We start from the raw sequence: 15,294 nt of genomic DNA, 5'->3' as shown, positions 1-15,294 counted from the left end.
CGACCCGTGCACTCTCACAGAGAGGGACTCCTCAGGGTGCCGTTGGCCAGGCAGTGCCGGCTGGCAGCACCCAGGGGAAGGGCCTTTTCTGTGGGGGCTCCCACCCTCTGGAACGAGCTTCCCCCAGGACTTCGCCAACTTCCTGACCTTCGAACCTTCCGCTGCGAGCTTAAGACACATCTATTTATTTGCGCAGGACTGGACTAGAATTTTTAAATTTTTAAATGTTTAAATTTTAAATCTGGTTTTAATGGGGTTTTATTATTTATATCTCTATTTTAAATATTCGGCCTTATGTAATAAGTTTTTTAAATTAATGTTTTACTCTGTATATATATATATGTTTTTATATGGCTGTAAACCGCCCTGAGTCCCTAGGGAGGTAGGGCGGTATAAAAGTGTGAACAATAAATAAATAAATAAATAAATAAATAAATAAATAAATAAATAAATAAATAAATAAATAAATAAATAAATAAATAAATAAATAAATAAATAAATAAATAAATAAATAAATCATTGCTTGGTGAAGCAATGCTTAGAATGCAGAATTGCAGTCTAACTGTGCCCACAGTCAGAAGTTTAATCCTGGTTGACTCAAGGTTGACCCATCCTTCCAAGGCCAGTAAAATGGGGACCCAGATTGCTTGGGGCAAAATACTGACACTGTAAATCACCCATAGAGTAATGTAACACACTATGGAGTGGCATTTATTTATTTATTTATTTATTTATTTATTTATTTATTTATTTATTTTGTCACAACAGTATATATAAGCATAAACATGAAAGTAACTATATAATATATAAGCATATATATATAAGCATAAGCATGCAATAACTATATTAATTGGATATAATGAAAGAAAACAACAGGACAGGAACGGTAGGCATGTTTGTGCTCTTATGCACACCCCTTACGGACCTCTTAGGAATGGGGTGAGGTCAATAGTAGACAGTTTTTGGTTAAAGCTTTGGGGATTTTGAGAAGAGACCACAGAGTCAGGTAGTGTATTCCAGGCATTAACAACTCTGTTACATAAGTCATATTTTCTGCAATCAAGATTGAAGCGGTTAACATTAAGTTTAAATCTATTCTTTGCTCTTGTATTGTTGTGACTGAAGCTGAAGTAGTCTTCAACAAGAAGGACACATAGATGATTCTATGAGTTAAACACAGGTCCTGTTGAAGGTGGCGGAGTTCAAAGTTTTCTAAACCCAAGATTTCAAGTCTGGTGGCATAAGGTATTTTGTTGTATTCAGAGGACTGGAGAACTCTTCTTGTAAAATATTTCTGGACACGTTCAATTGTATTGATGTCTGAAATGTGGTATGGGTTCCAGACAGGCGAGCTGTATTCAAGAATTGGTCTAGCAAATGTTTTATAAGCTCTGCTAAGTAGTGTAGTGTTTCTGGAGAAGAAGCTATAGCTTACCCTGTTTCCCCCAAAATAAGACATCCCCTGATAATAAGCCCAATCAGGCTTTTGAGCGCAGGGCAATAAGGCCAAGGGCTTATTTCAGGGTTCAAAAAATATAAGACAGGGTCTTATTTTCAGGAAAACACGGTTAACAATAGCAGCCTTTGCTGTGTCAGTGACTCTCCAACACATATCACCTTGGGTGTCGTGTTTTTTATTCCAGTTACCTCTAAAATGGGACTCATTGCTTTTGCCTGTCATGTCAGATGATTTCAGGGTGCTTTTGTGTGTGTAGACCACTTTCTCTGGAGTTTTTCTATGCCACTTTCAACCTTCTGCTTCTCACAATACGGCATCACTTTGGGCCTTATAACAACTATTGCCACATTTTTCAGACTATAAGAAACACTTTTTTGTCTCCCAAAAGAGGGTGAAAATGTCCGTTTTTCTTAAAGACCGAATATTGATACCTGCCAGCCATTTTTTGGTCTCTGCATGCCCCATTTTTGGGCCTTTTTCAGGCCTTTTTCTGGCCTGTTTTTGGAGCTTTGTTCAACCCATTTTTTTTCCAAAAAAGGGCCTAAAAAAGCATAAAAAACAGCCCTAAAATCCCCTAAAATGGAGTTTGCGTTGTTGCAGAAGATGAGGTCAAGGCAGTTGTTGAGTCTTGTATTGTTAGTTACTATTTGATCAAGACCTAGATTTGTAACAGCATTGTACAGGGTAGTATGGATAAGTTTAGTTATACTTTCGTTTGTTATCCAGTTCATAAGAAGTAGGTTGAGATCACCCAGGAAGATGAGAGGATAAGGGCAAGAGGAAGCCCATGTTAGTAATGTGGTTAACATGTTCGCATGTGCGATGTCATAGTCAGGAGCTCTGTAGCATAGTAAGAAGCGAAGTGTGATGTTAAGGGACAGTTCGCATACAATAGTTTCAGGAAGAGCGAGTTTATGTGCAACTTGAATATTTTTTAGATTCAGTGATTTTTTTGTAAAAGATAGCCACTCCACCTCCTCTGCAGGTTTCGCGATCAGACCGGAAAACATGATACTCTTTGTCTGAAATAATGGAGTCAGGGAGGGATGAGTTCAGCCATCTTTCGCATACAAATATAATGTCAAATGTACCAGTATTTAACAAGAGGAGAAATTCAGGCAATTTGTTTACAATGCTTTTTGCATTTATCAGTTTGCATTTAAGATCTGTAGTGGTTGGTGTAGAGGAAATAAGGGGCGTGCGTACCTAGTTTTAGATGACGGTAGGTTGGAGGTTCTGTCATTTTTTATTTTATTTATTTTTTATTTTATTTATTTCATCAAGCATGTATTTTATGACAGATACAAGTGTAAGCATAATTATAAATTCATGTAAATAAAAGAAAATAATAGGAGAGGGATGGAAGGCACGCTGGTGCGCTTATGCACGTCCCTTACAGACCTCTTAGGAATGGGGTGAGGTCTATAGTAGGCAGTCTAAGGTTAAAGTTTTGGGGATTTGGGGAAGAAACCACAGAGTCAGGTAGTGCATTCCAGGTGTTGACAACTCTGTTACTGAAGTCATATTTTCTGCAGTCTAGTTTGGATCAGTTTACCATGAGTTTGTATCTATTGTATGCTCTTGTATAGTTTTGCTTGAAGCTGAAGTATACATTGGCTGGTAGAACATTGTAGCAGAGGATTTTATGTACTATGCTTAGGTCAGACCTAATTTCCATTCATTGTATCCTGTCCTGCCTCCAGGTTCTTTAGCATATAGGATGATGCCCCATTTCTTTTTGGCAGCCCCTTAGATATTGGAACACTGCTATCTTGTCACCTCTTGCTGTGCCAAAATGTTTGCCTTTGTCGGTAATTTGGTACCCAGAGTTCTGAAGCAAAGAGATTTGACATCTGGGCATCATTATATGAAGTTTTGTTGACCAGAAATATCTTCTGGAGAATGAGCACAACCCTGAGAATGCACTGAGTGCTATGCCAATAAAAGGAAAAACTGGAAAAACACCAGGAAAAGCACTTGAAGAGGCATTTTGTAAAGCAAGCTTAGGCAGCCATATTCACAGGAAGGCTCAAAGATCTTCCCGGGTCATCTGAGAATGTCCAGACAGGACTTACCTTGGTGTTACTGATAATGCAAATCCCCAAACATGTGAAAAATACCTTAGAACCTGTTGTGACCCAGACCCAGGTAGGTAGTAAGAAACTCAGTTGGTGTAAAAACAAACAAACCTGATTCGAACAGCTGAGAATTACTTCATTCTCAGCGTAGCTTAAACAAATTAAAGCAAATTCCTCCCAACACAAATTCCTCAGTGCTATCCCCAACCTTGGCCCAATTAGGCAAACTGCCCAAAGCCCTTCTTGGCAAAAAGTTCAGAAGACACCGATACAAAATAAATGCAACAAGACGAAGCCACCTCACTCCCTGATGACCCTGGCCCCACCTTAGCCTCTGATGCAGAGCCCTCAACCAGGCTTTCCCCAGCCTCCAGGACTGGCCCACGCTCTTCCTCAGCCTCATCACTGTCCGACTCTGTTGCCAGCTCTGCAGGCTGCTGGCGGACCACAACAGAACCCCTTGAAGTCAGAGTGCAAAGCTTTTTATAAGACTGGACTGCCTTAGAGGCATGCTTTGAATATCCTTCTTGATAAAGAAGCTAAATAACATTAGGCAAACAGAATGGCTGATAATAAACCTTTGAATCCCCAAGTCTTACTCATACTAATAAACATTGCATCAGAAAGAAAAGAAATCTTAATATTTTAGCTCTTTATTCTTATTATCTTCACTTTGATATTCAGCTCATAACTCTTGGAAAGGAAGTTGAATAACATTAGGAAATATTTATGATATTATAATGAATTTTTGATTCCAAAATCCTACACATACTAATCAACATTGTACCAGAAAGTATATAATATATAACAACAGAGTTGGAAGGGACCTTGGAGGCCTTCTAGTCCAACCCCCTGCCCAGGCAGGAAACCCTACACCATCTCAGTCAGATGGTTATCCAATATTTTCTTAAAAATTTCCAGTGTTGGAGCATTCACAACTTCTGCAGACAAGTCGTTCCACTTATTAATTGTTCTAACTGTCCGGAAATTTCTCCTTAGTTCTAAGTTGCTTCTTTCCTTGATCAGTTTCCACCCATTGCTTCTTGTTCTACCCTCAGGTCCTTTGGAGAACAGCCCGATTCCCTCTTCTTTGTGGCAACCCCTGAGATATTGGAACACTGTTATCATGTCTCCCCTAGTCCTTCTTTTTATTAAGGGAATTGAATTCTTCAGGTCTTTCTTCTTACTAGCTGATCCTTGGTATTCAGCTCAGGTTTCAACAGGATGATGTAGCATTTAGGGAAAAAGATACATCCCAGTAATCCAGCACTAGAAGCTAAAATGGAGAAGATCTCCACAGCCAACAAGGCTTTTCCTGTGGAGCTCAGGTAAGTTGGAACAAATAGGACCCAAACACTGCAAAATACCAGCATGCTAAAGGTAATGAATTTGGCTTCATTGAAGCTGTCGGGTAATCTGCGAGCACAGAAGGCCACAAAGAAGCTGGCAAGAGCCAGGAAGCCCATGTAGCCTAGGACACAGGAGAACATGACCGTAGAGCCTTCGTTACATTCATTGAAGATGGCCTTGGTCACAGAATGCATGTTCAACTGTGGGAATGGAGGGAAGGATCCTAGCCAGATGGCGCAAAGACCAACTTGGATGAGAGAGAAGAAAAGGACGATGGAGGTTGCCATCCTTTTCCCCACCCACTTCTTCATGTTGGAGCCTGGCCTGGTAGCCATGAAGGCTACAACCACAGTGAGGGTTTTGGCCAAGATGCAAGAAACAGCCACGGAGAAGATGATGCCAAAGGTCGGTTGTCGGAGAAGGCAAGTGACCTCACCGGGTTGACCAATGAACAGGAGAGGACACAGGAAGCAGAAGTGGAGGGAGATAAGGAGAATGTAGGTGAGGTCCCGGTTGTTGGCTTTGACCAGAGGGGTATCTCTGTGCTTAAGGAATATCCCTAATATGAGAGCAGTGATCAATGACAATGAAATAGAAATGGAGGCCAAAGTAAACCCTAGAGGTTCCCTGTAAGAAAAGTATGTTACAATTTTCTGGATGCAGTCATCTTTTCCTTTGGTTGGGTATTGGTCTTCTGGACATTTGAAGCATTTTTCCATATCTTTAAGACAGATAGACAGAAAAGAAAAAGGAAAAAAATATTTCAGGTCAATTTGTGTATAGGGCTTTGTCTCCCAAGCAGAGTTGTTGTAACAGCATGAATATTTATGTGTACGTGTATCTGTGTGTGTGTGTGTGTGTGTGTGTGTTTGTGTGTGTGTGTATGTATATATATGTGTGTCTGTGTTTGTGTGTGTGTCAATTTGATCTCATGATTATGAAATTTGGCAAGAAAACAGAAGACTGTGAGTTCTACTCCCACCTTAGACAGAAAGTCATCTGGGTGACCTTCACTCAGAGCCACCAAGCATAACATGGACTTTTTTGGAGTTCACATAAGTAGAAGATCCAAAAGTACTTTTTCAAGAGGCAACTGGGCTTTCTGGTTTTTCTTTGAAGATGCTTTGATTCTCATCCAAGAACCTTCTTCATCTCTTTTTCAGCTTCTTGGATGAAATGTGAAATGTTTTATTTATTTTTATTTTATTTATTTATTTTGTCACAAAAGTATATATTACCAGATACAATATATATAAGCATAAGCATGAAAGTAACTATATAATATATAAGCATATATATATAAGCATAAGCATGCAATAACTATGTTAATTGGATATAATGAAAGAAAACAATAGGACAGGAACGGTAGGCATGTTTGTGCTCTTACGGACCTCTTAGGAATGGGGTGAAGTCAATAGTAGGCAGTTTTTGGTTAAAACTTTGGGAATTTTGAGAAGAGACCACAAAGTCAGGTAGTGTGTTCCAAGCATTAACAACTCTGTTACAGAAGTCATATTTTCTGTAATCAAGATTGAAGCGGTTAACATTAAGTTTAAATCTATTGTTTGCTCTTGAATTGTTGTGATTGAAGCTGAAGTAGTCTTTAACAGGAAGGACATTGCAATGGATGATTCTATGAGTTAAACACAGGTTTAACTCATAGAATCATCTATTCTAACAAAAACCAGAAAGTCCAGTTGCCTCTTGAAAAAGCACCTTATGCATGCCTCTTACAGATCTCTTAGGAATGGGGTGAGGTCAACAGTAGACAGTCTAAGGTTAAAGGTATAGGGGTTTGGGGATGTAACCACAGAGCCAGGTAATGCATTCCAGGCATTGACCACTCTCTTGCTGAAGTCGTATTTTCTGCAATCGAGTTTGGAGCGGTTCACTTTACGTTTGTATCTATCGTGTGCTCGTGTATTATTGCAGTTGAAGCAGAATTAGTTAGTGACAGGTAGGACATTGTAGCAGATAATTTTGTGTACTATGCTTAGGTCAGACCAAAGGCGGCGTAGTTCTAAGTTGTCTAAGTCCAAAATTTCAGGTCTGGTGGCATAAGGTATTCTGTTGTGAGCAGAGGAGTGGAGGACTCTTCTCGTGAAATACCTCTGGACTCGCTCAATTGTATTAATGTCTGATATACAGTGTGGGTTCCAGGCAGATGAGCTGTATTCAAAAATTGGTCTAGCAAAGGTTTTGTATGCCCTAGTTTTCAGTACAATATTACTGGAGAAAAAGCTTCGCAAGATTAGGTTAACAACTCTTAATGCCTTTTTTGTAATGTTGTTACGGTGAGCTCTGGCACTTAGATCATTTGAGATGAGTACTCCAAAGTCCTTGACAGTGTGAGGGTCATCTACGAAGTTGTATCCACCCAGCCTGTATTTGTGTTCCGATTTTTTGGGTTTTGGGTTTTGGGTTTTTGGTTGAGATTTGGCCAATTGTTTTACCATTCTGACACATAGTCAAGGTCTCTAGGACTCTCAAGATCCCTCTCATAGTTCCGGCTATTGAGCAAGGTACCACCTGTACTGTACCTCTGCATTTTGCTTTTCTTGCCTAAGATTGTTGTAATGTACCTGACTTGTTTGAAATCTCCCCTTTGGGGCAAGGAATGCAATCATAGCAGCAAAATTTCTCTCCTTCCTTCTTTTTCATTTGCTTTCCAGGATGGCACTGTTCATTGCATACTGAAAGAGGACAGACCTAATATAAATAGAAAATGAACTGGGATAAGAAAAATGCACTCCATAGGTCTCTGTACAGCGCCCCGCCCCCCTCACAATATTTGAGCAAGACATAATAAAGCATCAGATCTGCCTCAGCTTGAATCTCTAAGGAAGAATGATCCTTAGTCCATTTGTTGAGAAAGGTATATTTTACTAAAGGTCAAGTGAAATATAGTAATGCAAAGCCAGAACTAAAAATGACACTGTTGTGTCTTGTCTGATCTCATCACAGCCGGGGCCTTCTTATCTGCTTCCGAACACGGAGGAATGTCCTAGTATGCCTCCCGGCCCCAGCCCTGGCTCCATGCCCAGACAGGCTGAAGAGGAGGAAGTATCTCCAGCCCCCAGCTCTGGCTCCATGCCCAGGCAAACGGAGCAACTAGACCCCTCCCCCTCCTCCACAGCATGTGAGCCTGAGGGAGGTCAATTGCCAACAGCTGCAGACTGGAGTGACCCTCGCGTCAGAAGACTTGATAGGCGGAGGCAACAGAAGGAAGGAGGCAGGCCTGGATAAGTGCTGAGTCATGGAGCCACACCCCATGGCCTATATAAAGGACCTGCTTTCTGGCATTCTCTGAGTCAGGCAAAGTCTAAACATATCTTGCTGAAGTCACTTTCTGGTCTCCTGCCTGCCCTGAGGATTTTGCTAGGACTTTGGCAGAGCTGCAGAGGCACGCCTGATTCGGATTTCCCTGACCCGGCCGTCAGCGGAGGAGTGGGACATGACAGACACATTAAAATCCCCTAGTCTAACTTTCCATTCCTGTCATGTCTCCCTCCCCCTCAGACGACCGGGTCTAGAAAGTCCGTATCAAGCATGGCCACGAAGCCTCTGCAGCTTTGGCAAATTCCTTCCAGGTTTCTCAGGGCAGGCAGGAGTCCAAGTTGTGACTTCAGCAAACTAGATGAGACTTTGCTTGACTCAAGATTGGAATGCCACAAGCAGGTCCTTTATATAGGCTGTGGGGTGTGGCTCCATGACTCAGCATTTATCCAGGCCTGCCCCTCCCTTCCTTCTGCTGGCGTCGCCTCTCAGATCTCTGGAAGCGAGGATCCTCCCACTGTGAATTCTCTTCAGCTGGATCTGCTGTCGGTAATTCCAGCACGTGGCTGGCTCCCTGCTCACATGCTGTAGTAGTGAGGTTTGTTTGTTCATTCCTGACATCCTGTCCAGGCATGGGGCCAGGGCCGGGGGCTGGAGGCATGACAGGCTGTTCATCTTCATTATCAGACTCCGAGTCTGTTAACAGGCCTGGGTGTAGACATGAGGGGCCTGGCTGAGGAGTGGAGGGAGGACGAGGCACAACACTTCCTTAGGTACTTCCCAATGCTGCCCCATCCCCAATCTCTGATCAAATTCAAATAAGATGTTTTTGGAATGGTCGCTTCAAGTGTGGTTTGGTTTCATTCCCATCTGGTTGACCTTGAAGTCCTGTTTCAGTGAGACACAGTGAGTGTTGCCCTATTGTATGACTTTTCTTGCCACAGTTGCTATATGAATAGAATAATAAGTGTGTCCAATCACACTTGGCCAATAAAATTCTATTCTATTCTAAAAAAAAAAAATTCTATTCTATTCTAAAAAAAAATAACAGTGTTGGAAGGGACCTTGGAGGTCTTCTAGCCCAACCCTCTGCTTAGGCAGGAAACCTTACAGCACTTCAGACAAATGGTTATCCAATCTCTTCTTAAAAGCTTCCGGTGTTGAAGCATTCACAACTTCTGGAGGCAAGTTGTTCCACTGATTTATTGTTCTAACTGTCAGAAAATTTCTCCTTAGTTCTAGGTTGCTTCTCTCCTTGATTAGTTTGAACCCATTGCTTCTTGTCCTACCCTCAGGTGCTTTGGAGAATAGCTTGACTCCCTCTTTGTGGCAGCTCCTGAGATATTGGAATACTGCTATCATGTCTCCCCTAGTCCTTCTTTTCATTAAAGTAGACATACCCAGTTTTAGCCTCCAGTCCCCTAATCATCTTTCTTGCTATTCTCTGCACTCTTTCTAGAGTCTCGATGTCAGTGAACTTTTTGCTTCCTAAAATCCTCCCATCTCCCATCCATTCTCCCTAGATATATGGCAGACTGGCACCGAGTGGCAAAGGGCAAGTGTGAGGTGGCAACTGACATAAAGGATACAGACAAGTCATCACATTTTCAGAACTAGGCTGCAATTGTTTGAAACCTGCATTTTCCATCCAATATATGAAACAGTGCTCATGTGCTCTTGTAGGTTCTGAACCTACAAAATAAATCATTGCATAATATTTGGCATTTTCATCTTAATCAAGACCCAAATGTTCTTTAGAGGAAATCCCTCACTGGACTGGGGAATACAAGGGGAAATTAGGATCAGCAGGAATATGGTGAAAGTTATTCAATGACAGCCTTTTGATATCTCTGCTAAGCTTTGATAGTAGATATAATATAGTGCTTTACAGCCCTTTCTAAGCAGTTTACAGACTCTGTCTATTGCCCTCAACAATCTGGGTCCTTATTTTACCAACCTCTGAAGGATGGAAGGAAGGCTGAGTCAACCTTGAGCCAGTCAGGATCGAACTCCTGGCTGTGGGCAGAGTTAGCCCGCAATACTGTATTCTATCCACTATGCCACCGTGGTACTTGTATATAATATAGTGTAACAGTATTATGATATAATATTATCATAAGGGTAAGCATTGTCTGGAAACATTTCTGCCTCTTCTGATTATTCATAAAAATAAGTATTATTGTTGTGTCCCACTCCTCCTCTGACGGCCGGGTCTGGGAAATCTGTATCAAGCGTGGCCACGAAGCCTCTGCAGCTTTGCCAAATTCCTGTCAGAGTTCTCAGGGCAGGCAGGAATCCAAGGTATGACTTCAGCAACCAGATGAGACTTTGCCTGACTCAAGGAATGCCAGAAAGCAGATCCTTTATATAGGCCATGGGTGTGGCTCCATGACTCAGCACTTATCCAGGCCTGCCCCTCCCTTCCTTTTGCTGATGTCGCCTCTCCATTCTCCGGAAGCGGGGATCTCTCCACCCTTCGTCTGCCTGCCCAGCTGCCGGCAATTCGAGCTCGTGACTGGCTTCATGCTTATCATGCTCACACACTGTGGGGGGGGGGGGGAGGTTTATTTGCTCAGTCTTTCCGGGCATGGTGCCAGGACTGGGGGCTGGAGGCATGCCAGGCCCTTCGTCTGCACTATCAGTCTCTGGCTGAGTTAACAGGAGATGAGAGGGGCCCGGCTGCGGAGAGGGGGGCGGGCGAGGCACAACAATCATGAACCAGATGGAGGAAGGAGACTCCTTTGAGAACCTAGAGAGTCGCACCTGATTGAAGACTCTGTGCCACAAAATCATGTCCTCGCTAATTCTAAATTCTTCTCCACAGGGTGCATCTGGCTCTATCCATCCAACTTTCACTCTTTCAAAGGACCTGTTTGGAAAAGTGACCATGTTCACCATGTCAAATCCCCCTCTTATTTCCTTTCGCTCATTAAAGGACACCATGTCATTCGCTGAATTGTTGAAGGAAACCCTTTGAAGATATGGGTGGAGCTGGTTGAAAAACCAGGAGAAAAAGAAAGCAAGTATTATTTAGAAAGAGTTAAAGAAAAGAAGTTAACAATGAATTAAAGATTTCATTTATTTTTAACAGAATAACAGAGTTGGAAGGAAACGGAGGTTTTCTAGTCCAACACTTGCTCAAGCAGGAGGCTCTGTTCTATTCCAGACAAATGAACATTCAGTCTCTTTTTAAAAGCCTCCAATGATTGACTACCCACAACTTCTGGAGGCAAGCCATTCCACTGGTTAATTGTCCTCATTGTCAGGAAATTTCTTCTTAATTCTAGGTCACTTCTCTCTTTGATTAGTTTCCATCCATTGTTTCTTGTCTTGCTTTCTGGTGCTTTGGAGAATAGGTTGACCCCCTCCCTCTTCTTTGTGACATCTCCTCAGATATAGGAATATTGCTATCATGTCAGCCATAGTCCATCTGTTTACAAGACCCAATTCCTGCAACTGTTCTTCATATATTTTAGCCTTCAGCCCCCTAATCTTGATTGCTTTTCTCTGCACTCTTTCTAGAATTTGTTTTAAGTTATGGTGACACTAATCCAATGATTAAGTTCTATCAAGAAATATTAGGACCTCACAGAACTCAAATGAGTTTCTGGATACATTTTCTTCTATCCATCCTTGCAGCTAAAAATTAATCAGTGGAACAACTTCCCTCGAGACGTTGTAAATGCTCCAGTGCATTAAGAAGAGATTGGATAACCATTTGTCTGAAATGGTACGGGGTTTGCTGCCTAAGTAGGGAGTTGGACTAGAAGACCTCCAAGGTCCCTTCCAACTGTGTTGTTCTACTCTGTTCTGTTCTGTTCTGTTCTGTTCTCTATTCCATTCCATTCCATTCCATTCTATTTCATATTTTCTATTCTATTCTATTCTATTCTATTCTATTCTATTCTATTCTATTCTATTCTATTCTATTCTATTTCATATTTTCTATTCTATTCTATTCTATTCTATTCTATTCTATTCTATTCTATTCTATTCTATTCCATTCTATTCTATTCCATTCTATTCCATTCCATTCCATTCCATTCCATATTTTCTATTCTATTCTATTCTATTCTATTCTATTCTATTCTATTCTATTCTATTCTATTCTATTCTATTCTATTCTGCTCTTGCCCATAATGATTTAGAGAATCAACTAAGATATTTTTGAATAAGAGTTTTAGGGCTGTTTTTCTTCAACTAAGCAGATTCAAATATAGAATGGTTGTAAACAACTGTTTTATCATTTATTTCCTACTTCATATTCTTCTGGCTAATAACAAATTGGCAGTTTGTTAAATTTTCCACTGCTGAGCCTCTAGGAACCTCACATCACTATCATGTGTTTTAACTCCCAGAGATAGCCTGATATAGAAAATAGCCATATTGTTTGATCTTGCAGAATCTGTTTAAGACACCAAATCTATGACATTTTATAGATTCATCAAGTACCCATGGAAAGGATATTTATGACTAGTCCTAAATTTTCAGTTCAGGAAAAGTTCAATTAGTCATTGTAAAAAAAAAAAAAAACACCCTGTTTGGAGTGCCATTATTACCAGCCAAGGCTGAAGTTCTTCAAGTTCAACAGACCTGGCCCTCTTGATAGGTCTCTGGAAGGATTGAGATGAGAACATGGCATGCAAAGCAAGAACTGTTGCATAAACACCATTATAGATACTGTAGCTATGTCCGATGGTCTGCATTTCAAACAGGTGTCCAGGTAGATCTTCCAAAGATTCTTTCCCACTACACATTTCATCATCCTTAACTGACATATCAGGGTTTGGGAGCAAACAGTCAAAGGCTTGCTCCCAAAAGTCCTTAAAGAAACCATCTCCTTGGGTCCACGAAGGTTCTACCATCTGGAGGAAAGTTTTGAATCCTGGAAGTTCTCTTGAGTGAACCATAAAAGAAATGGCTCCTTGGAATAAATCAAGATCCCAACCTCTCTGAATTCCTGGGAGTATGAAATTAATCCCGCTGGTCATGATCCAAACCTTTCTGAATGAGTCCTTTTCTTTATTTGCGGGGTCTTGCACGAATACAATGGCTCTGAGCCGTGCTATTGTCACCGATTCTCCATAAACAATGAAAGTGTTGGCTTGATGATCAGTTAACGGAACGTGGATATATGATGCCTTCTCAATAATGGGTTCTAGGTTATCCAAACTAATTTCATGAGGGATTCGTTCTGTGTAAGCTGTACATATTCCATTCTGGGAAAGCAATAATTCCATAGTCTGCAAGAATTTCTCTCCATTGTTATTATCAAGGGCCATGAGCCCGATCCATGTCCACCCAAAATATTGGAGCAACTGGATGATTCCATAATATTGGTTAGCTTCGTTTGGGACCATGGAATAAAACGAAGGGGCTTGGGTGTAATAAATCTCCTGAGGGACCAATGATCCATATGTGAGCTAAACCAGAATGTAACAAGGGGAGAAAAACAATAAGCTAAAACAGTGGTATGCTATAGAGAAAATTTTTAAGCAATTTGTTCATGTATCTGCATGATGTATCTGCATACAGATGGGAGGTTGAACAACTAGCCTTATGGTGCAACCAGAACAATCTTGAACTAAATACACTCAAAACTGTAGAAATGGTGGTAGATTTTAGGAGAAACCCTACTATACTGCCACCTCTTACAATACTAGACAACACAGTATCAACAGTAGAGTCCTTCAGGTTTCTAGGTTCTATCATATCTAAAGATTTAAAATGGACACCTAACATCAAAAATGTCATCAAAAAAGCACAACAAAGAATGTTCTTTCTGTGCCAACTCAAAAAGCTCAAACCAACCAAAGACCTGTTGATTCAGTTCTACTGAGGAGTTACTGAGTCTGTCATCTGCACCTCTAGAACTATCTGGTTTGGTTCTGCAACCCAACAAGACAGACACAGACTTCAGAGGATCATTAGAACTGCAGAAAAAACAATTGCTACCAACCTGTCTTCCACTGAGAACCTGTATATTGCACAAGTCAAAAAGAGGGCTGTGAAAATATTTACAGACCCCTCACATCCTGGACATGAATGGTTTCAACTTCTACCCTCAAAACAACAATATAGAGCACTGCACATCAGAACAACTAGACACAAGGACAGTTTTTTCCCGAAGGCCATCACTCTGCTAAACAACTAATTCCCTCAACACTGTCTAATTAACTACTAAGACTGTATTACTATTCTTCTTCTCAACCTTACTAGTACCTATCTCTTCCCACTTATGACTATAGCCATGTCCTTGTATCTTTATAATTTACATTGTATTATTTCTTTCCTAGTACGATTTGATTGATTATTAGTACCCTATAACTATCACAAATCTTATGATTCTTATGATGAATGTATTTTATTTTTCTTTATGTACACTGAGAGCATATGCACCAAAGATAAATTCCTTGTGTGTCCAATCACCCTTGGCCAATTAAGAAGTCTATTCTATTCTATTCTATTCTATTCTATTCTATTCTATTCTATTCTATTCTATTCTATTCTATTCTATTCACAAGAAGCTAAAGTGAATGAGTTTTTGAAGAATATTTTAAAAGCATTAGAGCATAATACAACCTATCCCAAAGCAACTGAAGGCAGGACAAGAAGCAATGGATGGAACCTAATGAAGGAGATAAACAACCTGGAACTAAGGAGAAATTTCCTGACAATTAGAACAATTAATCAGTGGAATGTCTTGCTTCCAAAACTTGTGGATGTTAAACACCGGAGGTCTTTAAGAAGAGATTGGACAGCCATTTGTCAGAAATAGCGTAGTCCCGTCCTGTTACCTTGTTGCTTGTATCCTTACGATTTATATTGACTGTTTCCTAATACGATTTGATTGCTTACTTGTACCCTATGACTATCATTAAGTGTTGTGCCTTAAGATTCTTGATGAACGTATCTTTTCTTTTATGTACACTGAGAGCCTGTGCACCAAGAAAAATTCCTTGTGTCCAATCACCCTTGGCCAATTAAGAAGTCTATTCTATTCACAAGAAGCTAAAGTGAATGAGTTTTTGAAGAATATTTTAAAAGCATTAGAGCATAATACAACCTATCCCAAAGCAACTGAAGGCAGGACAAGAAGCAATGGATGGAACCTAATGAAGGAGATAAACA

The 15,294-nt window shown here is 40.6% G+C and overlaps 1 protein-coding gene across 1 annotated transcript; it reads right to left on the bottom strand.

Annotated features, from left to right (window-relative positions):
* Positions 1 to 4,706: 4,706 nt before the first annotated feature.
* On the bottom strand, positions 4,707 to 13,523 carry LOC131196973 (vomeronasal type-2 receptor 26-like). Its single transcript, XM_058180502.1, has 4 exons — positions 12,723 to 13,523; positions 10,927 to 11,154; positions 7,470 to 7,596; positions 4,707 to 5,608 (listed from the first exon to the last, which is right to left on the bottom strand). The coding sequence occupies exons 1-4, from the start codon at positions 13,521 to 13,523 to the stop codon at positions 4,707 to 4,709; spliced, it is 2,058 nt and encodes a 685-aa protein (XP_058036485.1).
* Positions 13,524 to 15,294: the final 1,771 nt, after the last annotated feature.

This window comes from Ahaetulla prasina, chromosome 4, assembly GCF_028640845.1.
Source record: "Ahaetulla prasina isolate Xishuangbanna chromosome 4, ASM2864084v1, whole genome shotgun sequence".
Taxonomy (NCBI): Eukaryota; Metazoa; Chordata; class Lepidosauria; order Squamata; family Colubridae; genus Ahaetulla; species Ahaetulla prasina.
This window is presented reverse-complemented; position numbering and strand designations above follow the sequence as displayed.